The following is a 21,703-nucleotide window of genomic DNA, read 5'->3' as shown; positions in this document are numbered from 1 at the left end:
AACATTATGTTCCAGCACTGCCCCTGAATTAATCAACCAAGTAGAAGTTGAAGTTCAGTTGGAATCCATATAGTCTAGTAGTTTTTTACTATGAATAGCCCCCTATTGTTGATAGAGAGCTTACCGCCCCGCCCTTTATAGTCGCGACTGTTGTCATGGAAAAAGACTTTCTTTTCTGTCAAAGAAGCATGCTTAACACAGCCTATAGCATAAAGGCATTCGAACCGCGTCTAAACTAAATGTTGGGCAAGGGCCCGTACTCTCTCTTCTGTGGATACGCTATCCCTTCCGGCTATGGTATGGGGAAGGGGAGGTGAGATCTACTCATTGATTTTATATTAGATGAGCGGCCGTACTATGATCGTTCGGGAGACATGGGCCCACGCGCTACACACAAGAATGAATTGTTATGCGGTCGGTAAACTCTTTCCTTTCTGCGGGCAGCCTATCAAATCGGATCACGTATTTTTGAATATGTCGTTACATCATGTACATGTATTCGCTTTTCCTTTTTTTTTGATGTTCCTGCTCGTGCCCGGATAGAGAATGGGCACGACTCCCCCTCTCCCCGTTCTACCGTCCAAACAGGCCGGCCGTTCGTCGTTCCGGGGTTGGGTCGGATAGGACCAGATCCAATCGGATCTGATCGTAGCTTCGAGTTCAGGTGCCGTACTGCGGCCGGACCGGAAAGGAGGGGGACAGCGAACCTCCTGCCAAGAGGCCAAGGTTGCTTGCTAACTCTCAGCCACTTGTGTAGAAGGAAGTGCAGCTTGATTGTCGGGGGGAATCAACGGGAAGGAAAAAAGAAGGTAAATTCTTCTATTCTATTTCCTCCTTTGGTAAGGATTGGCTTTTTGTTCAAGGGTATGTTAAAAACCATCGTCTTTTCTTTGTTTGTATCACCGAGACACCCGAAGGGCCGGCCATATGTACCTCGGGAGCCCCGGCCCATTCAAATCAAAATAGAACGAGCACCTACGACTAAGGGGAATGGAATGTCGACCACAGGGTGAGAGAATCTTATAATACGAGGGCTAGTGACTGGTCAAGTCATTAAACTTAGTCATTTTGATCAACATGGCTGCAAGTGGACTGGGTTTATGGGTTTAAACTGACTACGACCAAAGTCGTGGCTACTTCAACCAAAAAAAGGGCGACCCCCTATTCAAACCAAAAGAAGTACCTCACCTCACTTACGAAGAAGTTGTTGGAGCTGGGCTCCGAACTATGAGAGTTTGCTTTTTATCTTTCTCAGAGCGGTCTGATCAAATAGGGGATCAGACCGCTCCTGGTGTTTTAACTAGTCATTAATGGTCGGCTTAATTAGTACCCTTTCGGTATGTGTTGCGAACACTTTCATTTTGAGCCTCTCATCTTCTCTAGAGAAGCAAAACTCGAACGGATAGAACAGATGGTCCAACTACATAACTTTTTCTTTTTCATTACTTCCATGGTCGTGCCTCGTGGCACGGCAGCACCCGTACTATTGAAATGGTTCGTCAGTAGAGATGTTCCCACAGGTGCCCTTTTTTCCAATGGTACTATAATTCCTATTCCTATCCCTTCATTCCCTCTTTTGGTCTATCTACATTCCAGGAAATTCATACGCTCCGCGGACGGAGCAAAAAGTGGAGTCTTGGTCAGAGCAAGCCGCCCTATTCTATTACCAGACATAATTGGGAGAAGCTCATCCGAAACTAGAGCTAGAAACGCTTTATTTCGTTTCGTTCCCGTTCTTCATTTCCTTCTTCTCGAATCCAAGGGGGACTTCTCATATTTAGAATCTTTCTGCGGTGTGCTCCGTTTACTATTCTTTCGTACTTTCTTCTTTTTACCACGCGATAGGTCAGCGAAGCCTGAGCGGGCGCGGAGAAGGAAAGGCCAAACACTTCGGCCTAACGGGAATGAGCAACGACGAAATGAGAAGATGAGGTGCCTCGGGCACCCCCATTTAGAAAGAAGGGTCGAAGGTTTTGGGCCTGTAGCTTTCCCCGTCCCCCCTTCGTCGGGCGGTGCTTGTGTGGAGGGTGCGCCACCAGAAATCGGGCTTGAAGCTCTCACCTTACCAACAAGCCGAGAGCTGATGGCTGTTGGTCACGACTACTATCAAAAAGCTCCTATGAAGATGAATATTTCACATGGAGGAGTGTGCATCTTTATGTTGGGTGTTCTTCTGTCGTGCGACCCGGCGGCTTATGTGCGACCTGTGGCCCACGCCTCCTATTTGTTCAGGGCGGGCGGCGTGAACTCTGATTCGATCCGGGTATTCAATCCCGCCGCTGAGATGCTCAGTTGACTCCTTAACCTTGATAGGAAGATGGCTTATTCAATAATTCGTGCATAAGGGTAAGGAACTTTGGATGAACTAATGCGAATGGGTGTAAGCCTCGCTGCTCGGAAACACCCAGTGCTGACCACACTGAGAGACACGAAAGCGCAGGTAACGCCAGTTGGCGAAGTGGCGTTAAGCATCCCTAGCGGTACGAAAAGAGGGGTCGTGATGATATCATCTACGTCCGTACCGCTCCTCGTGGAGTAGATCCCGCATCCAACCAAGTCTTTGACCAGGGAACGGGAGAATTCCCACTACCGCTAGCAGGCCAGCCGGGCCGTGAGCGCGGTGGGAACGGGCTTCCCAAGAAGCCAGCCCGGGCCGGGGTCAGCATAGAATGAAGGGGACGGCCCTAATCTTGTGTTGGCTTTGCCAACTTATTGGGTTGCGGGCGGAGAAAAGCGGACGTGGGGACTCGGGTCGGGGCGCAGCGTAACTAAGAGAGCCATTCCATTTAGGGCGAGACAAAATGGGCGGGCACGGGCGGTCTGGTGTCCGAGCCGATTGGTCAGACGACGACTACTTCCCAAATTATTTTAGTATTAGCCGCCTATCCCGGAATGGAATAGAAAGAACGCGAAGCGCTAGTGCTACAGGGTCGGTTTTTTTGGGGGGATAGGCTTGTGAAGAAGTAAGCTTATCCCCGCCCCGACCGGCAGCTGCTAGGTTTCCCCATCTCTTCTAAACTTCCCCCGGTCTTCGGCCCGAGCTGTATGAGGCAAAAACTCGTCCCACGTACGGTTCGGAGGCCGAGCCCCACCCCAGCAGTAAGGGTGCGGCTTAGGTCAACTAACACAAAAAAGATACAGTTCACTCAACGATTGCCTTTGGGTTCCGAACTCCATATGGGGAAGGAGCGTTGTTGTTTGCGAGGTCTTGATCATTTACATGGACCCACTTTTCATTCCATTTGTGGGAATTTGATGATCTATAAACCGTCCCTAACGAGCGATCGGCTCATGTTTGAGCATGATCAATCACTTCGTGCCGACCTGTTGCCAATCCACTTTCCGGCCTCATATGAGAATGGAAAACTGGAGCATTTTATCCATCGGTGGATGAAGAATCGCGAACATAATAATTTCTGGTTGACCATGTTCCCAGAAAAAAGATACTTTCGAGAAAGGACGAGCACGACTGAAGTGGCTATACATACAAATCTATTTACGGATCTATATGCTTCGATTGGAACTGGAAGTTCCAGAACAGGTGGCTGGTATACCACAATAATAAAACTTCCTTTTCTTTTTTTTATTCGGATCGGATTTATGTTGGCTTCGTTGGGAGGCTCGCGTAGTTTGTTACGTCAGCTCCAAAAGGATAAGTTGCGTTGGAATTGATAAAGTTCCGTGGAGTTCATAATTGCATAAAAGGAGTCAAAGTAGTGGCTGCGGCGCGTTGAGGCACTTCTTCGACGGTCCCCGTACGCCCGGCCTGCCGGCCCGCTCTGAAGAATTCATGATTTATATATGTTTCAGGCCGGTGAGAGGGAGTGCGGAATAAGGATTGATTTCACTGTATCCATCGTAGCCCACCCCATCTACCTATTGTCGGAGGTCAATTGTTGCTCCCTCTCTCGAGATTGCAATCCCTATCGAGTCGGGAAGGAATGAGTAATGGGTCGGGGAATCGGGCATCGGCCCTCTTGGATCCGGTAGGAGCAGGAGTAGGTAAGTTAGTATCGATCCGGTGAAGAAAAGAGAATTTCGTTGATAGAGACGTTAGATCTGGAGGAAGCATCTGGTCACATATCCCAAAACCTTCACGGGAAAGGAACGGACTCACTCGCCCTACTTCTAAAGATAGATAGAAAAGGTTAGGGAGTCCCAGCTGCTGAGGTGGCGTAGTGAGAGGTGAGAGCAATAACAACAAAAGCAGCGGAAGATCCTGCAGTAGTATATTCGGTTGTTTGCGGTGGAATAGATTCAAGCGTCCGGGCCAGTAGATCCACAGCAAATAGGCGTTGACTTAGTTGCTTTTGCAGTTTATTTGTTTCCCGATGTTGATCCGACGCAACTTACCGGTGATAGTCGCAGCACCAGGAGCTTTCAAGGGAGGGGGCCAGGATCTCTAGTTCTGTTCTGGAATCAAAACCAAAAATGTAACTAAATAGGCAGCGAGCCGTTCAGATGAGACCCGAAGACCAGGAAGAATAAATAAGCAAAGGGAGGGGCTTCTTCCTTCAACAGAGGTAATGCTTATTCTTCTCCTTCCTGGTACTCTTGAATAAGGCAAGGCTTTTCCCTATTCCCTATCAAAAGCACTTTCCGTAGAAAAATGAATTCGTCTCAAATCAAAAGAAGAAGACTCCGCACCTTCAACTAATTCAAGCAATTCAGTCAGTAGGAAAGTCATATCACTGAACATTGGATTATATACAACCTCGTGAACATTACAACCAATCAATCGAGAGTCTTCTATACATTTAGAAACTTTCTATTTATTCCCGAACGCACAAGAAAAGGTAGAACCTTTGGGAGGTACTTTCGTTCTACTTTACTATAGCAGTTTTAGATCTGCCGCTCGCTCTCTTGCAAGTGCTCGTCTAGCTCCCTCTCCTTGATCTCTTCTTTTTCTTTTTAGCCGGATTTGGCCTTCCCTTCGATCAATCCTACGTTTTTCTTTTTTTCCCACGATAGCGATATTCCTTTGCTACTTCTTTCCTCGGCTAATGGAAAAAAATCCTTCTTTTTACCCTGCCTGGCGCCATCCATCTCCAAATAGTAAATGCGCTGCTGAGCTCAGATGTCCGCTCGTCTGGCAAGTTGGCAGCAAGCACTTCCTCCCCTCTTTGTGTGGAAAAGCTTCTGAAAGCCTATTAGTTAGTATTAGTAAAAAACCTAGTTAAGGGGTCCGTAGTTGTCGCAATCGCTCATTGGTCTTCACCTCAAGTGCTTTCTTCAATGAGTCCAAGTCTGCCTTCGCGGATAAGAAATCAAGGACTTGTCGGTAGATCAGCTAGCTCGCGCTCTAGTCTTTCATTGATCTTTTCTGCCCCTCGCTCTATGAGGATGCGCGCCTATCCAGAACGTGCAAAGTAAAATAGCGGTAGATCAACTGGGTATAGATCGACACATAGGCTGCTGGCAGAGTGGGGGGCAGAATCACACAGCAAGAAAGCTTCCTGTCAATCCAAAAATGTTCGAAAGAGAATTAGATCTAATCTCGTCAAGTGGGCTTATTCTATTTCTGAAGTTAGATTGAAGATTGAGAAAGCCGGCCAGTAGTGCCTTTAGCGAATGCGTTCACGAGGCCGGTCCCCGGTGGCTAAGAAGCTTGATCACTTTGTTGAATAAAGCAAGTTGACGTGATGATCGAATCTGGGTGAAGTGTCGCTACTTGGCCCAGCGTTATCGAGAAAAGGTTTTGTTTCCTTAGTCTTTCTTGTGCACTTTTTTTAGTCTACTTAGTCTATCTGAGTGGGCTTGGTTGGCAGGGTCAGGGTCTTTCGCATTCTTATCTAAAAAAGAGTAAGAGGGCGGTTCCCTCAATTGTGGCATCGCCTTCATCATCCCTCGGACAGGTTGATGAGCTTTTGGACAATTCGATATGAGCGAACTCCAGAAGCATCAGACCGTCTGTAATGGCTCGTCCCTAGTGCCTTTGAACGAACTGAAAGGCCTCTCTTCAACTCCCTCTGAGGTTTGAACTGCCAACCAACTCTTTCGACTGCGAGTCATCAAAAGAATGAATGACCACTAGAGGGGGAAAGCGATAGAAATTGGTTCCCTACGACGTCTTCTGTCTTCGCGCTTTCTAAAAACCACCCTAGCCTTCCACGCAAGCTGTAGTACCCCCGGGAATCTTTTCAAACCTTAGTCAGGGCTACTTGAAGATCCTTTCATCTCTTCTTTCTTTGTGTTGAGAGAGAGTCGCCAAAAGGCTCATTCCAGGAGTGAAAGAGAACCTGGCTTGCTTAGCAACCAAAGCTAGCTTACTAAGGAAAAACCTGTTAATGGGAGACCCTTCTTTGCCGGGCCGGGTACTTCTCCTTTATCCCTTGCCTTGCTTTTTTGCTCGGCCACTCTCTGTTCTTAAGTAAGGGTTCCCCTCTCTCAAAAAAAAGAATATGTTAATCGTTACCGATACCAGGCAGAGTTGCTTTTCCTTGCTCCAGAGGAGATTGGTATTGGTAGAGTCGCATTCAACCCCGTCTTTTTGCCCTTTGGCTGGTAATCACATCGGCCATAAGGTGGTCTATCACCTCGGTTGGGGAGAAAAGCTTTTTTGTTGTCGGAAAATCCCTCTCCGCTTTATTAAACTCTTCTCTTAGGCGAGAGCTCACTCAATTCCTTTTGAAACTTTCGCAAAGCTCTCCTTTCCTTAGAGTGAGTTGGTTTTGAATGAAAGCAGGTTTCATCCTGACTTTCATCGGGGACAGGTACGGGGTCTGGGTCGGTCGATACGATGAACGGGAAATCCAAAAATGTTGCTTCATTGAAGTCCCTCATGGAAGAAGAATTGGCTGATGTAGAAGGCTTATTTGTTATCGTATCCACCACATAGTTTACATACTCAGACAGGCTGACTCCAGCGCCTATAGTCAGAAGCCCTTATAGCAAGTGCTAGCTCTATTTATCCTATTGGGATTGGAGCAAGAGTGGAATGGAAGAAAGAAAGCTGTCCTTATCTTCTCCTCCAACCGGTACCTCCTCCCGACATGAAGGAATGCCCGATAATCCTTCGGGGGCTGGTATGTCCTTTCAGTTCTGGTCTGGGGAACGCCGATCAGAGAAAGCACTCCTATACTGCCTGGTGTTGATTCGGCAATTTGCGTCTAGTGGGGAGCTTTGTCATCTCAAAGAATAAGCGGATCTTCCCTTGCATGCGGATCTTAAAGTCGTGGATCTTTTGATGGCCGGTAGCTGCTTTCTGCTCTCCTTATTAGTGCCAACTCCGCTAGGTATAGGGAGGGAGTCTTCTACAAGTCGCATTACTGGTCGATGACCTGATTTTGGAAGCAGTCGAGATGCCTTTCCTGGGGGAACCCTTCCTTGCATTCTTTTATTGTATTCGCTTCAATCGCTCCTGAATCGGGGGATCCAAGATCGGAAGACTTTCCTTTGCCCTTACTCTATGTTGAAGGAAATTTCCTGGTCTTCACTCTTCGCTCCTAACTCATTTACGCTTTTGGTATTGACTAAAAATGTCATCCGGCTCCTCATCTATTGAACTCTCGGCTTACGCAATGATCGGATCGGAAGAACTCTTTTCAACCGCCCATGATTGAGACAAACGTAAATGAGAAGAAATTCTTTTTCATAGTCTGTGAATTTTCTTCTTGTTGCATCTCGTCGATACGATAGGTTGATTTACCTTACTAGTCATATGCCCTAAAGGTTTACTGTCTGGATGGTACTTTTCAACAGATAAGCGAATCGCGCTCAAGTGGTCGTTGACGAAATATCTAATCCTCGTTTTCCCTGTCTGGTGTGGTCTTCCGCTGTCCCTTTCCGCTTCACGCAATAGCACGCTCCGAAGCAAGCGGGCTTCGCCGGTAGTAGCCTCCTGAATTAGTCGAATAGCTTCTTTCCGGCAAAGCTTACCAATCCTACACTCCTTTCTTCTATGTCTGGTGGAGCTATTCCCAGACAGCCTGAGAGCTGAGTGAGGACCTTATTTGACATGCTTTTTTCCTTCCAAAGCGAAATAATCACTCCTGTAGCTTATTGCGCTCGATCTACATCCTACCTAACTCGATGTTGCTTTTCTTCTTACACACAGAAGGTTTTTGCTCTCGTATTGCGGGTTTTCCACTTCGTTCAGTTACATTAGGGCTTTATACAACTCTACCTTGGTGATTAAGTTCCGCTTTAGTTGGTGTGAAATGAGCGGATTCTGGGATAGGAGGTCTTGTCGGTATGGAACCTACCCTTCCGGAGTGAAGGATTGTCATCCTATAGCCGAGTGTTTTTCATTTGGTTTAGAGTCGAGTGATGAAGCTCATGATTCTGCCGTTAGTGAGAAGCAAGTAAACTCTATAGCCCTAAACTAAAGGAGCAGGTCAAGTTCGTTCAGCTTGAGGGATAAATTACGTGGCTGACCTGCCAGTCCATCAAATATCGTAGTTTATCCTTAAGAGCAGGAGGTTCCTTGTGTGAAACTTAGATGTTGAAGCACGCACCCTTTATCTTATGCTATGGGTAAGGAATCAAAGGCAACGAGCCAAACCCAGTTGTTTTTAGGAAGCAACCTCTCCCCTCCCCTGTGGGCTCACCCCTGAGTGTAATGCCTTAACGGCCTTTTAAGCGCCTCTCACAACGGACTCGACACCAATCATGATGGGGCGGGATTGGTCATCTTCTAGCTTACTCTGCTACAACTATTGTGACTTCCATGCTACTAAGCTAATAAGATCGGGAGAAAAAGTTCTTAAAGAATGTTCATTTTATTTGAGTTGTAATCAAGGAGCTATGTATATAGCACTCAGATGAGGCTTAGTGAAAAACTAAACAGAACAGATTCAAGTTAAGTTAGCCCAACCCAACAAGGGTTAATCCAGCTACAAATGAAAGAGTAAAGCACATTATCTTCATTCTACTTCCAATTAGATGTGTTACGCACAGTGACATTTGCCAATCCTGTTAGAAATCAATTGAAAAAGAAAATCAAGAGTGCTTAGTGCTTGGTCCCAGATAGCAGCTCCTGATGAACTGCCCAGCTAGGCACGATCGCAGACAGACACAAATGGGGCGCCGCTTGCCTTAGTGAGCTCGAAAAACAGGAAGGAAGGGGAGGACGCCTTTGCACAAGAACAAAGGTTGAGTCATAGGGGATTGCTTGAGGAAGGCCCACATACCATTCCGAGGGGTCCTCTCTCTTCCTCATTCTATTTCTGACTTATGGATTGCCTTAAGAAAAGCATCATTTCCTTCCTTTTGCTAGATTCGAAAAAATTCTACCGACCAAGCTGACCTTCTTGTGTCACGAGTGATGTCAAACCTCCTTCTTGTCTTCTATTCCGGGAAGTGGTATAATAGGTCCCCTAAGGGAAGCCCTTTGGCAGCTGTCCGAGCCTTCCCTTGATTGTGCCTTTAGGCTTTCTTCTTGCTGCTTTGTTTGCGCTTTCGAATCCGCTTCTGTAAAGAAAGGAGAAGAGAGAGGCGTCGGCTAACTAAGGACGATGATGGAAACTCTCCCAGAAAGGTGAGCAAGAAGAGTCTTCACTACTAGCTAGTATTGAAAGAAAAGAAGGCCTACCTTCGCTTTGTGCGCGTTGAGCTTTCTTTCCTGTAGGATAGGAAGAATGGAATAGGAAGATAAAAGGACATTTGAAGGAGTGAAACTGAACCAGAAAAAGGCCCTTCTCTCCGGCATCAACATCCTTTCGTAGTACCCTACCCCCAGGGGAATTCGAATCCCCGCCCTCTCCTTGAAAGAGAGGTGTCCTAACCACTAGACTTTAGGGGTATATAGAATAGACTTTTCCTCAGAATAAGGTTCCCATCTCTTCCACTCTATCTCCTTATTGGATTGGTAGGTACATTCCTCTTTCAGTTCACTTAGTCGACTAGACTGCTTTCCCTCACATTCTACTCTTCATTCTAATTATAGATTGACGAAGGTTCTTTATTCCCAATACTGGTCTTCATTCAATGCTAGCATCTCTCTCAGCTGAAAGAAGATCAACTCTCACCCCTTTTTCGCTTTAGTCGGAAGAGCCTCTCTCCTCCTCGAGTTCTAAATCAGCAAGAGAAGAGGGACCGGCAAGCGAGATGAGCGAAGGAAAAGCCTCGTCGAGCAAGAAAGAGAGGAGTGACCGCAAGCTAGCAAGAACGAAAGAATGAGCGAGAGCAGTGAGGCTTAAGAGAGAAAGAAAAGGGTGGATACTTTTCCGGGTAGAAGGTGACTGAACTCCGTTCGTGATCCCAGCCCTGGAATCACTTAAGACTCGTACAAGCAGAGTGAAGTTCTAGATAAAGATAAGATAATAAGCATGAAGCTTGCTTTTCAAATCGACGTCGCGCCAAGCCTACTTGTGAAGAGTCATCGGGCTATTTGCAGAGTAAAGGAAGGCGTCTTGTCTTGGCCTAGGCCTACTTGGGTCAACACCCATAAAGTGTTGAATATCATTATAGTTTGTTTTTAGTATATATCTTTCTTTTATTTAATCCTGAGGTTTTTTCTCAGAATATCGTATATAGTGTATATAGTATATGTACTTTATTGTCTAATAGACTTCTCTCTTTAGTAAGATTTTGCTTTTCATAATCATAATGTTTCCTTATGATTTTTTTTGCTAAAAACACAAGTACTATTTTGAAAAAAAATCCTTTCTGGTTTGCTTTAGCTTTTCCAGCATTCGCCGCCCCTTCAATAGCCTTTTGCGCGGATCCTGCACCTGCGCTTCCAGACCTCAACGAGATTCCAGTAGGCCTTTCTCCTGCTGAAATTGCCCAATTGCATCGGGAGACTGAAGAGAATGCCGCCCAGTGTGGCAGGCTCTTGCAAGAAATCTGTGGGCAGGCAAAAGATTTGTCCGTCAGGCAGGAGCGCAGGACGAGCTCACGCTCGAAAAATTAGTAGACGCCGTCAGGTATCTTGCAGACGTGGACGAGTTGCCCGAAGAGGAGCGAATCCCCACTCTCATTGAGTTCAGGGCCCAAATCAATAATAAAGACTCGCCCATTTGGTTTCATATAGATAAAGAAATGAAAAGATGGGGGGGTCGTGGTCTATGCTAAATTCTTTTTCTTAGATAGAATGAATGGAAAAGGGGTGCTTGTGTTGTGGTTTTCGTAGTTGCAAGAATTTTTTTTTCGAGAAAAGGTCCCCTCCTTCAATATCATGATTGGGTCGACCGGGCCAGATCATGAGTGAATAGAAAAAAAAAATGTACATAGCTGTTCCAGCTGAAATACTTGGAATAATTCTACCACTTCTACTAGGAGTAGCCTTTTTAGTGCTAGCTGAACGTAAAGTAATGGCTTTTGTGCAACGTCGAAAGGGTCCTGATGTAGTGGGATCGTTTGGATTGTTACAACCTATAGCAGATGGTTTGAAATTGATTCTAAAAGAACCTATTTCACCAAGTAGTGCTAATTTCTCCCTTTTTAGAATGGCTCCAGTGGCTACATTTATGTTAAGTCTGGTCGCTCGGGCCGTTGTACCTTTTGATTATGGTATGGTATTGTCAGATCCGAACATAGGGCTACTTTATTTGTTTGCCATATCTTCGCTAGGTGTTTATGGAATTATTATAGCAGGTTGGTCTAGTAATTAGGGGGCGGCCGTTCGGTCGCCTATGATACTAGGACCAATAGGTTCAAAATGGGTTTGTGCCGCAGGTGTTGAACGATCTACTCTACACAGGTGTGGGCTTACAGGGCTAGGGCTCATAAACCCTTTCTTTCATTTATCAATAGGGCCCTGCCCTGGTCGGTCACTTTTCTGGGCCGGGATCGATAAGTGGAAGTCATAAAAAAGAAATCTTTCTCTTCGCACCTCAGATCAAGAGGAAGGGTTGCTTGTCAAGCTGGCCTATATATAATAATAAGAAATTTCTTTCTATTTTCTATTATTATATAATAGATTCTAGTTGAAAAATGGAAAGATTCGCTTTCTTTTAACCGGCTCCTTCTTCTTTGTCAACGCTACTAAGGACCTATAGGTTTGCCTACTTTACTTATTAAAGATAATGAGAATGGGTTATTCAAACAAAAAGGAAAAGGCCCTACGACGTTTCGCAAGCCTTTGTCATTGTCAGTCAACTAAGTAGGGCCTGAGGCCCCCTGCGAATCCGTAAATCTGAGGAGCATGCCGCAACAAAAGGATGGTCCCCTATGCATTTCATTTTTTCCTTAAGGGAAAAAAAAGTACCCCCCATCATAGTGAACCTCTCCTTGTGATCGGGATGAGGTAGATGCCTCCCAGCCGGGGGGCGGATCGAATCGGAGTTTCCTTAGGTAGCCACCGACCTACAGTTATCCTTAAACTTCCGTGCTTGGTGGAGAAGAAGCGAACAAAAGTACGCTCGCTTGCTGTCTTGTTCTCTGTCGCGAACTGGGATCGCTCGCCAGCTAGGTCAGATTGGAGCAAGATTTTATGAGAACATATTCCCCATATTCGGGGACAAGGGGCGGAACGACCTCTCGATCTACTTACTGCAGCCCAGGAAGAAAAACGTCGTCTAGGCGTTCCCTGTTGCTCCGATCTCCCCTACGCCTAGGACGTTGTCTGGGCCAAGAGCCATAGTTAGTTGCTGTTTCTGGTTGTTTCTTCCTCGTTGTTGATACCGGCAAGACCCAGCCAGATGATGTCTGCTGGTTGGTAGTGAGAGGACTCTTAGTACCTGCATACCCAAAAGAGGGCGCTGGTTAAAAAACAATCCTAAGATTTTCTTTCTTGCTCTCCCTTAGCAGCGGGAAAGGAGTCTATCTATCTGCCTAGCTTTGGTAGATTTCCCCCAACGCAATCCACAGAAATTCCACGAATCCCTTGGTGGATAAGTCCGACGACTCAGCAGCAGTGCGGAATTGAGTTTCTTGTCTGGTGGATCTGATCTATAGTTAGGGGGCAATACATACCAAAAGGTTCGAAGAAGGAAGGCGCATAAGAGTATATAACCAACCTACCCTTCTGTATAACCTATTCACATTAGTGAAGCGGTTGGATGCATAAGGGAAGTGCACGTTTGTGAGACCTTAGTCGGGATGCATAGGTGAGTCAACCTACGAGCACGGAAGAGCGTGGTACCGCTACCCCTCTCTAAGTAAAGGTAAGATTCTTAGCCCTGTAGATGACTCCATCTAAAATACAATAGGGACAGCCGTTTTCGGCTGCTCGTTTCGTATCTTGAAGAAAGAGTAGGCTTAAGTAATGTAATAGGGGTCAGGTCAATAATAGCTATGCTATTGCCCTACTGATTGTTGGCCTCCGCCCGATCCCGAATGCACATTTTTTCGGGTTCATCTTCAATTGATGTTTTCTTAACCTTTCGAAGACCTTGCGTCAATTTTCGATGTGGTCGGTTCTTTCTTTTGAAAAGACTACCAAATCGTCCACGTAAGGCTCGCATATGTTATGTAGGAGGTCACTGATAATTTGTGTCATCGCTCTTTGATATGTTGCACTTTCTTTTTCTTTTTTTTGGGCATATCGTAGTAAGGAAAGGAAGTGAGGGCACTCATTCGAATCGAATAGCTGAAACTACTAGAACTCCTATTTTTCTGCTTTAAGAGAAGCCTTCTAGCTCGTTTTAAAGCGTTGAAGAGAGAGATAGGACATTCTAAAGATAGTTGTTGAGGAAGCGATTTCTAACTACGAGTCCGTTTTCAAGCTAACTGAATGCCTATCTGCTGCTAGTTCTGTTCCACTATCTGCTGTTACTGCTCTCGTTGCCGGTGTGACAGTCTGAGTAGACGGTGCTCTCTTTCCTGTTGTTTTTGGGGTTCATAACCGGTGCTATTGAATCTGCAGTTAAGGGAATATCACCAGTTCTTGGAATAAGAGCTCTGGGACTTCATGGCTTTGAGGGAGGTTTAGCCTAGCCCTAAGCCTTTTCGGAATAGAATGCTTCTTTGACAGAGCTTCAAGCAAGAAGGAGGAAGGCCCTCTTTTCGCCAATGGATCACTTAGTCGGAATAAGCGGGCTTAGGTTGATGCGGAATAAGCCATTTTTCCCCTCTTTCCATGGAAAGGTGTCGAAGGAATAGGCACATTTAGAGCTGTGGGACTTGAAGGAATAGAATGCCCCGTTAGAATGGGCAGGGACAGTCGATCATTGGCTGAATTTCCTGGGTTTTGGGACTCTAGTATCAAAAATTCCCGGTATTTCGTCGTGAAAGTGTCACATTTAGATTGTTCTTATTAAAGGAAAGAGCCGAATAGACAAAGGGTTTACATGACCGCTCGCTTTGGACAAGATGCCATAGTATAAGAAGAAGGCCTTTGTTTGCAAAGATGACTTTCCCGCTTTCCTTTGTGAGGGAGGTTTGTGCACATGAATTAATAGTCAAAGTATAAGGAAGATGGCATAGAGCATAGAATGAGATTGATGCTTCGAATGCCCTGTTTTCAGGGGTTGTGATAGAAGGAGCTGTGGCACTTTCGGAAGGGGGAATCAGACTAGGCTGTCACTGTTCTAGAAGAGGAAGCGTAGCTGGCACGTTGAACCATGTCTGTCAACGGTGAAAGATAGCCCTAAAGTGAGGGCCCCGGAGATAGTATTTCTCAACTGTCGATCGACGTGACAATCATGCCTGCTTGACAAAGCCTTTTTCATTCAGTCTCCCAATAAACGAAAAAGGATTTCTGGTGACACGAAAGCTGTGCTCGACGCTCTCTTTCCTATTCCACTGCGCGTCGTGGTCTTTCCCTTTCTGGCCTTGCTGGATGACTACTATGGATAAAGATGACGACTACTCCCAGTCTTTGGTCAATCCATGCTGATGCTAGAAGAGCTATTCCCGCCGCCCACCCGAAAGAGACGAGGAAGACTAACCGCCATCCTGCTCGAACCTTTGCTGCCTGAGTTATATAGCTGACTGCGAGAAGGAAGGTTCAAGCTATGGCTGCCCCATGGGATGCTCATTTGAAACCTTTGTCCGGTCAATGCGAGAAAGAGAGAAGTGATGTAAACATAAGAATGGAAGGTTTGCTTGTCAGCTGTCGGGCCAATGATGCTCTTCTAGCTTTACCTACACGGCAAGGGAAATCAAAGGCGAGGTGGGAAATGCTCCGCACGAACTATCTGATCAAGTTTTCTTTTTCCTATCACAGGCAGCTGGCAAAGCCGTGTTTGATCGTCGCGTACATGCTCCGTTACAGCTTCGTTCATGCGCCAATCAATTGACAGTGAAGCAGAGAAGGAAGAGTTTTGATCACCGTGTGGGTAGTCTCTATTAGGGTTTCCGTTTCATGTGCACTAAAAAGGAAGGAAGACTGGTGCGACTATAGTAATGCCAAGCATACGAGCAAAGGACTCTACCTACCCCATACTGACGAATGAAAGAAGCTCATCGCGGATGATAGGACAAGCGATAGCGGTTCCATTCTTGCTCTTCCTATTCCATACCATAAAAAGACACCTTTGATTCATCGACATTGGCGCTAGAGGCTCTACCCCCACCCACCAGCCCTTTATGGAGTTAGCGGACCAAGAGCAAAAATTCCCCGATATAATAAAGAAAGTAAGAAGGGTTCCAAACCATTGAAACAGAAAGCACTAAAGACTGTTATGACGTGGCAGAAATGATCACCGTCAAGCACAAGATTCAAAGCTGGAATCTTCCTACTCTTGTTAGTTGGGACAGAGCATCCTATCTTGTTGATTCTCCTTTCCCACCGCCTCGAGCTCTCGCTTTCAGGGTGGATACGCAAGAAATTCACTATGAAAATTGACATGACACAATCCCTGAAGAGTATGATGTGCCCGGCCTTGCTTCTCTTGATCCCCACCCACCTCCCGTAGAGGCGGGTCAATATCAATATCTATACCAGAGATTGCTTTTAGCTTTATCTTTTCAGAGACAGGAGAATTCCTTCTGTACTTACAAGAATGCTACTTAGGGAGAAGAATCTCTTGACTCAGGAGCACCTGAATCTATTCTTTCTGTGTCCCACATCCGCCTATGTTAAAGCATCCGCCCATTCCTCAGTGAAAGGAAATGCTACTCAGGGATCAAAAAAGAAAGCTGGTGCCTCGTCAGAAAGACTTGGTTCGTAGAGTGGAGGCCATTCCCCAAGATATTGCTTTCTTGCTCCTCTCCTTAGAGTCAAGTGGCTTTCCGCTCCTGCGGGTGACTTTTTGTCTTACGACACGGCATGGTAATTGATCGAGTGCGCTTTCCTTTCTCCTACTCCCACTTCGGGAAGGGAAGTGCTAAAGGGCGGGCATGCTCGACGGAAAGGAGAGGAAAGCTTCTTCACTTTCGGCACGGGCGCGGACTCCGCGATCTCTGGGTCGCCGAGGTTCCTTTTCTTCCGCCTCTTAAGATCCGCTATCTCTATGATTTGATCCTTCGCGGCCCCATACTTCTTTGATCTCCCTTTCTCCTGACGTAAGAAAGTGACACAGGCTTGGCCAGCTTTTTTCAAACTTGACGGTCAAGTTCCCTGCTACTTCCGTAAATACGCCTTGGATGAGCCTAACAGCCGTGTACCTGGAAGCACTTTTGTTTTCAACCGCCAGATGGTAAAGGAAGGCGCCATCCCTCCTTTCTCTCGCAATCACAATAGCCGTACAGTCGAATAGTTGAGTTAGACGGGGGATAAGGGTCGAACTATCAAAGAGGTCCGCTACCAAAGAATTAGGAGTTATAACATTCATAAAAGAAAGAAAAAACCAATATAGGAACTTCAACTAAGAAAGAAGAAGAATAAGAAGAATTGCTTAAGTAAGGTAGTCGCTTCTTTTTTTCGGTATACCGCTCTGCGAGCAGAGCGAATGAACATAAATCTTTCCGAATATCATGAATATCCTTCGCCCCTTATCTCCTCATCTTCCTATTTATAAGCCACAGCTTACTTCGACGTTTTCAATTTCCCATAGAATCTCCGGAGCTTTCCTAGCCACTATAGTTTTCTTTTTTTATCTTCTTTGTCTGAAAATAGGTTTGATTTGCTTCACCTATGAGAATTTCTACCAATTCTTCTTTTATTCATCAAAGCTCATCCTAATCTCCGTCGAGATTACTGCCTTAGCCCTGTCCTATCATCTGTATAATGGAGTTCGTCATTTATTGACGGATTTTTCGGGATTTTTCTTTCTTAGAATTGGAAGAAAAAGATTGAAATGACTGTTCCAAATTTCACCTATACCTTTCTTTGAGATTGAAACAAAAAATTCTTCTTTTCTTATGAAATGTTTATTATTCGTTGATAGATCTAAAGCTTATGCCGTAGAAGCTGACATCAGGCTATTGGCCTTTTATCTGCATCTTCCCTCGTAGAGTGGCGTCTTTTATAAGAAAAGACTTTCTCAGTGGAACTCAAAAAAAAAAAGAGTTTGAGCTCTTTTTTTTGGTTGACTTTTAGCCACGCGCGGCGGCTATGCGCATGTGTCCCAAAGTGACGTATATTTTTTGGTAATGGGTATACTCGAGAGAAAAGGTTTGGAATTCGACCTCCCCTTATACGCTCTAAAAAGGGGTCATGGACTCCTTTTTAGTTTAGGATCCCCTTTCTACATTCAATTATTTATTGAGCCTGGTGTGGAATCACCATCATTACACATTCATTCTTGGTCTGGCTGCTGGTCTAGCGAGCCTTCCTAGCCGCCTAGAGTGCAGCCTGCCTGCTGAAGACCGTAACGTAAGTAACTCAGTGCTCCATACGGGGGAAATGAAAGCAGAATTCGTTCGGATCCTCCCACATGTTCAATCTTTTTTTAGCGGTTTCCCCAGAGATCTTTATCATTAATGCAACCTTCATTTTGCTCATTCATGGAGTTGTATTTAGTACCTCTAAGAAATATGATTATCCACCGTTAGTCAGTAATGTGGGTTGGCTTGGATTACTTAGTGTTGCGCGCCTAGGAGGGCAGCGCGCTTTGGGATGCGGAGGAGCTATTATCGTCCAGCTCCCTAACCTAAAGCGGCACCGGGTTTGGACCGCAGGGAACCTTAGCATGGGGGGACGTCTAATCCTTTTGCCGCCGCAAGGCTGGCTAATCGTACGCAGCAGGCTCGAATACCCCTGGTTCTGGAAGGCACATGAGTCCGAACGCTATGTTGAATGTGCGACCGAGACTACACTACGTAGGTACCTGTGCAGGTGAGGCGTCGGTCGGTCCTAGAAACGGCGGCAGCGGCGCGAGGAGTTAACGACCGGACGTGCTGCAACCTAGGGATCACCAGGCAGCTCTTTCGCTCTATAGGGATCGGGGGGGCATAGCACAATTCTTCTTGGAGGAGGGTTGTTTGCCCGGGTGACTGATCCTGCCATAATGTACTTCTACCTATTATAGCACCGGCAACCGAAGTCGAGCATACATACGACGATCTTCATGCGTGAATAGCCGGGAGGAAAGAAAGGGCGGTAGATGATAATGAGAAAGGGCGCCGCGTCTGGACGGGCGGAATGGATGAGCGAAAGGTGTCATGCCATGGAGTGGGGAATAGCCCTCGTCTCATGTAAGACAACTAAATGCACCTCGAGGTGCTGCCGAGGAACTGAGGGACCTTCTCGAGCACAGGATAGGTAATTGAGAGATAGAGCTAGCCTATTCGTTATGGGAAATCAATGCTCCGGGCCAAATAGAGCTTACCTACGGCACCTGGCTTTCTCCGGCGAGCTTTCTATCGTAAAGCCAAAGACGCCCCAAGACAAGGTACAACTGTTGGGAAGGGGACATGATCAATAGAACCTGGCTGGATCCGGGCTGGGATAGTGGCGCCCATTCTTAACCAGTTCCGAAAGGGTTCGCTCATGCTGGAGGGAGCATCCCCACTTAGTGATCGGTCCGCTAGTTCACGCAAATCCGAAGAAGTTATCACGGACGAGCCACATGCAGGGAAACTTGCACGTGTGGTTCTGGCCGGGCTTTCCTGAGGTATCTAATAACCTTGCTTCTGCTCGCCGCTGGCGCACCTCTCCTAACTATTGCCCATTTATTCTGGAATAATCTTTTTAGGAGGGACAATTTTACATATTTCTGCCAAATCCTTCTATTATTAAGTACGGCTGGTACCATTTCGATGTGTTTCAATTCTTTCGAACAAGAGAGGTTTGATGCTTTTGAATCCATTGTATTAATTCCACTTCCTACTCGCGGTATGCTCTTTATGATCTCGGCTTATGATTCAATTGCCATGTATTTAGCTATTGAGCCTCAAAGTTTATGTTTTTATGTGATCGCAGCATCAAAAAGAAAGTCTGAATTTTCTACGGAAGCCGGCTCGAAATATTTGATCTTAGGTGCATTTCCCTCTGGAATATTATTGTTTGGGTACGACCGGACAACTACCGATATCTATTAATATCTTTTCTTAGAATGTTCTTTAGAAATATATATCTATCTATCTATATCGTAAACTATCGGATCGGGTATTACTTAGATGTGAAACTTGCAGACCTCATAGGTTGTAATATTTCTCTTACGGGGGGAACGAAATCAAAGAATATATAGACTAGTAGAGACCCTCTATGTAGTTGTCTATCTAGGGCGATCGATCTACATCTTTCCCCATAGCCCTGGGGCTGTGTCTCGATCTCCTATGTGCGAAATATAAGGGACTAGTTCCTATAGAGATTCCCCTTGGTCTAATTCCACGCCTTATGACGAAAGGGGAGTCGGCGTGGCGTAAAGTGAAGATTGGGGGGAGTAGATAAAATTCCCTTATGGGGTATTCCGAAGGTGTAACCTAGGCAACGAAAAAGGGGCCCGATACTTCAACTAGAGGAGCGACCAGTTGGTTCACCAAACCCCGACCCAGCGTCACAAATTCTCCAGGTCCGAAGGGATCCAGTGCCCAACTACCGACTCCTCCCGGAATTGCGTTATCGGAGCCGAGCCAGGAATGGCCGTTAGTGGACACCCACCACTTTTCACCGGTTAGAGAGGCCCTCTTTAATACATTAAGAAAAGATGTTCACAGGGGCCAGAAAGACTCGGTCATAGGAATTTAGAACACCTACGTGCTGGTAAACGAAAACCACCTCGACCGGATCAGAGTAAACAACAATGTCGAATCAGGCCGCCCTTTGCCTTGAAAGAATTCACACGCGGCCACCAGCTTTCCCAAAATAAGGGGAGATCTGCTGCTTACTGCTCACGGAAACATCCGACCTATACTATAGTAAAGTCGTTCGCCTATCTTTCTGATCTCCTTTCCTTCTATTCATCAGATTTTTGGCTTTGACCCAGTGAAAAATGGGGTTGATGGTGTTGGCTAAAAAAGGGGGAGAGAGGAGAGCCTTAGGGTACGCTCACTTCTGCATTTTTGTTTAGGTTCTCGAGATTCTCAATCGCTCTTTTTAGTGGGGAGGAATAGTACGTGAATGGCGGTTCTCAGACGAGGGAATCATTCCTCTCTAAATAAAAGAAAAAGAAGCTAGAATCTTTCTATTGATAGAGCTTTCACGTCTGCGCATAGAATCCTTTTTTGCCCTTCCATTCTGTTCTTACGGTAGTTGGGTCGGAATCCGTGTGATGGTTCGAAAGTCGTTTCCAATATTCTTCGCATCCCCAGAGAGATAGATTGTTGCCATTGTGCCTTGGTCGTCAAAAGGGGCACGAACAGCCTTAAAGTACTGTTCCATGTCCCAGAGGTCTTCGAGCCTTGGCATTTCGAATCCCGTTGAATGGCTGTGGTTCCGGGACTCAAGTCTGGAGTCGCCAGGTGAGACATTCGGTTCACGAACCGGAAACCTATCTCCACAGCAAGCTCCTCAATTTGACCCGGTCCGTCACGCTTTGGACATCGCCACCGGGATCGTTGAGGCCCCATGAAGACGGCTCTACTTCACTGGGAAGACGCGGTACTCATTAGCGAGCGTCTGGTGACCAACGATTCCGGATTCCCCTGCCTTGATGCCATAGTCTACACTTGTCCGTCCAAATGGTCGACCTTGCCATCAAGTTGGGTCACTCGATCCTTGAGTCTTTCCTTAACAACAGCCGCCGCTGACAGCACTCCACTGCTATCGTCATGTACATGGTACAACAAGAAGAGAATTAGCAGAAATCGAAAGGTTTTTACCCAAAACTCCGCTCTGATACCTCCTAAAGCGAAATAGGCACGCGCACGGGTAGAGAGTCTGCCTGAGTCGTGCGGCCCCAGGTAACGCCTAGTTTAGTGTAGCACCTGGGTTCCGCCTTCTCCTTGCCGAGTTTTGCTTCTGATCTCTCTCTGAGTCTCTAGTTCGTTACCTTCTACTACCGATCTTCTCCCTCTGCTGCTACTGGAGCTACTGGATATCGACCTAAGAGATACTAGACCGGGTGCGAGAGGAAGGGATGCTGCTATTGATGGACCGGTGCTACCTCTGGATCTAAGAATCATGGAAGACGTAATTGAAATATGCACCTGGAATTCAATCACATTGGTATAAAGAGCCGGAAAGGAAAAAGAGGAGGAAAGAAGCAAGGGACTGAGCGACGAAGCGAGGTTTGGAACCCTTCAATTACAAAGTGGAAGATGCCTCTCACAATGGGTAGGATTACTGCATTTCTTATATTTGACTCTTCTATTTGATAATATAGGGAGTTGGGGCAGGTTGAAGGGGAGGGGAAGTCAATTTAAACATAGTGCCACCATAACCCTAAGAAAACGAGATTGGGTTTGTGTGTGTAGACTATCCTTGGAAGTGTCTATTCTACCAAACCACGGGACGCAGCCGTAGATCGAGCCCTGGAAGTCCTCTCCTCGCGGCTCCCTGCGTTGATATTCGAGGAAGTAGCTCTCGACACGAGGGATATACAAGAAAGAC

General features: G+C 46.2%; 5 protein-coding genes across 5 annotated transcripts; 4 read left to right on the top strand and 1 right to left on the bottom strand.

Moving 5' to 3' along the window:
• The first annotated feature begins 780 nt into the window (after nucleotides 1-780).
• LOC132044266 (cytochrome c biogenesis CcmF C-terminal-like mitochondrial protein) lies at nucleotides 781-2,308 on the top strand. Its single transcript, XM_059434749.1, has one exon. It carries the CDS (start codon nucleotides 1,340-1,342, stop codon nucleotides 2,294-2,296), a length of 957 nt encoding a protein of 318 aa, XP_059290732.1. The 5' UTR covers nucleotides 781-1,339; the 3' UTR covers nucleotides 2,297-2,308.
• A 719-nt stretch (nucleotides 2,309-3,027) lies between these two features.
• LOC132044267 (cytochrome c biogenesis CcmF C-terminal-like mitochondrial protein) lies at nucleotides 3,028-6,490 on the top strand. The gene has a single exon (XM_059434750.1). The coding sequence runs from the start codon at nucleotides 3,046-3,048 to the stop codon at nucleotides 3,670-3,672; it is 627 nt and encodes a 208-aa protein (XP_059290733.1). The 5' UTR covers nucleotides 3,028-3,045; the 3' UTR covers nucleotides 3,673-6,490.
• Nucleotides 6,491-8,568: 2,078 nt separating this feature from the next.
• LOC132044268 (NADH-ubiquinone oxidoreductase chain 1) lies at nucleotides 8,569-13,889 on the top strand. The gene has a single exon (XM_059434751.1). It carries the CDS (start codon nucleotides 11,166-11,168, stop codon nucleotides 11,553-11,555), a length of 390 nt encoding a protein of 129 aa, XP_059290734.1. The 5' UTR covers nucleotides 8,569-11,165; the 3' UTR covers nucleotides 11,556-13,889.
• On the bottom strand, nucleotides 12,158-14,780 carry LOC132044264 (uncharacterized). The gene is made up of 5 exons (XM_059434748.1): nucleotides 14,762-14,780; nucleotides 13,596-13,707; nucleotides 12,752-12,834; nucleotides 12,568-12,644; nucleotides 12,158-12,490 (listed from the first exon to the last, which is right to left on the bottom strand). Exons 1-5 carry the CDS (start codon nucleotides 14,778-14,780, stop codon nucleotides 12,158-12,160), a joined length of 624 nt encoding a protein of 207 aa, XP_059290731.1.
• Nucleotides 14,781-17,065: 2,285 nt separating this feature from the next.
• On the top strand, nucleotides 17,066-21,531 carry LOC132044269 (NADH-ubiquinone oxidoreductase chain 2-like). The gene is made up of 2 exons (XM_059434753.1): nucleotides 17,066-17,800; nucleotides 18,825-21,531. Exons 1-2 carry the CDS (start codon nucleotides 17,646-17,648, stop codon nucleotides 19,249-19,251), a joined length of 582 nt encoding a protein of 193 aa, XP_059290736.1. The 5' UTR covers nucleotides 17,066-17,645; the 3' UTR covers nucleotides 19,252-21,531.
• Nucleotides 21,532-21,703: the final 172 nt, after the last annotated feature.

This window comes from Lycium ferocissimum, unplaced genomic scaffold, assembly GCF_029784015.1.
Source record: "Lycium ferocissimum isolate CSIRO_LF1 unplaced genomic scaffold, AGI_CSIRO_Lferr_CH_V1 ctg4096, whole genome shotgun sequence".
Lineage (NCBI taxonomy): Eukaryota > Viridiplantae > Streptophyta > Magnoliopsida > Solanales > Solanaceae > Lycium > Lycium ferocissimum.
The sequence above is the reverse complement of the archived record's forward strand: the minus strand, read 5'-3'. Positions and strand labels throughout refer to the sequence as shown.

Bases quoted from the DNA above. Each gene is read 5' to 3' on its own strand.
- LOC132044267 (XM_059434750.1), top strand. From the start codon at position 3,046: ATGAGGCAAAAACTCGTCCCACGTACGGTTCGGAGGCCGAGCCCCACC.
- LOC132044264 (XM_059434748.1), bottom strand. The intron at 12,835-13,595 runs GTAGTTAGAAAT...CCCTAACTATAG, and splicing joins GTTAGCTTGAAAACGGACTC to ATCAGATCCACCAGACAAGA. The intron at 12,491-12,567 runs GTATCAACAACG...TCCTAGGCGTAG, and splicing joins CATCTGGCTGGGTCTTGCCG to GGGAGATCGGAGCAACAGGG.
- LOC132044268 (XM_059434751.1), top strand. From the start codon at position 11,166: ATGTACATAGCTGTTCCAGCTGAAATACTTGGAATAATTCTACCACTT.
- LOC132044266 (XM_059434749.1), top strand. From the start codon at position 1,340: ATGTGTTGCGAACACTTTCATTTTGAGCCTCTCATCTTCTCTAGAGAA.
- LOC132044269 (XM_059434753.1), top strand. From the start codon at position 17,646: ATGTTCAATCTTTTTTTAGCGGTTTCCCCAGAGATCTTTATCATTAAT. The intron at 17,801-18,824 runs GCGCCTAGGAGG...GGCTTTCCTGAG, and splicing joins CTTGGATTACTTAGTGTTGC to GTATCTAATAACCTTGCTTC.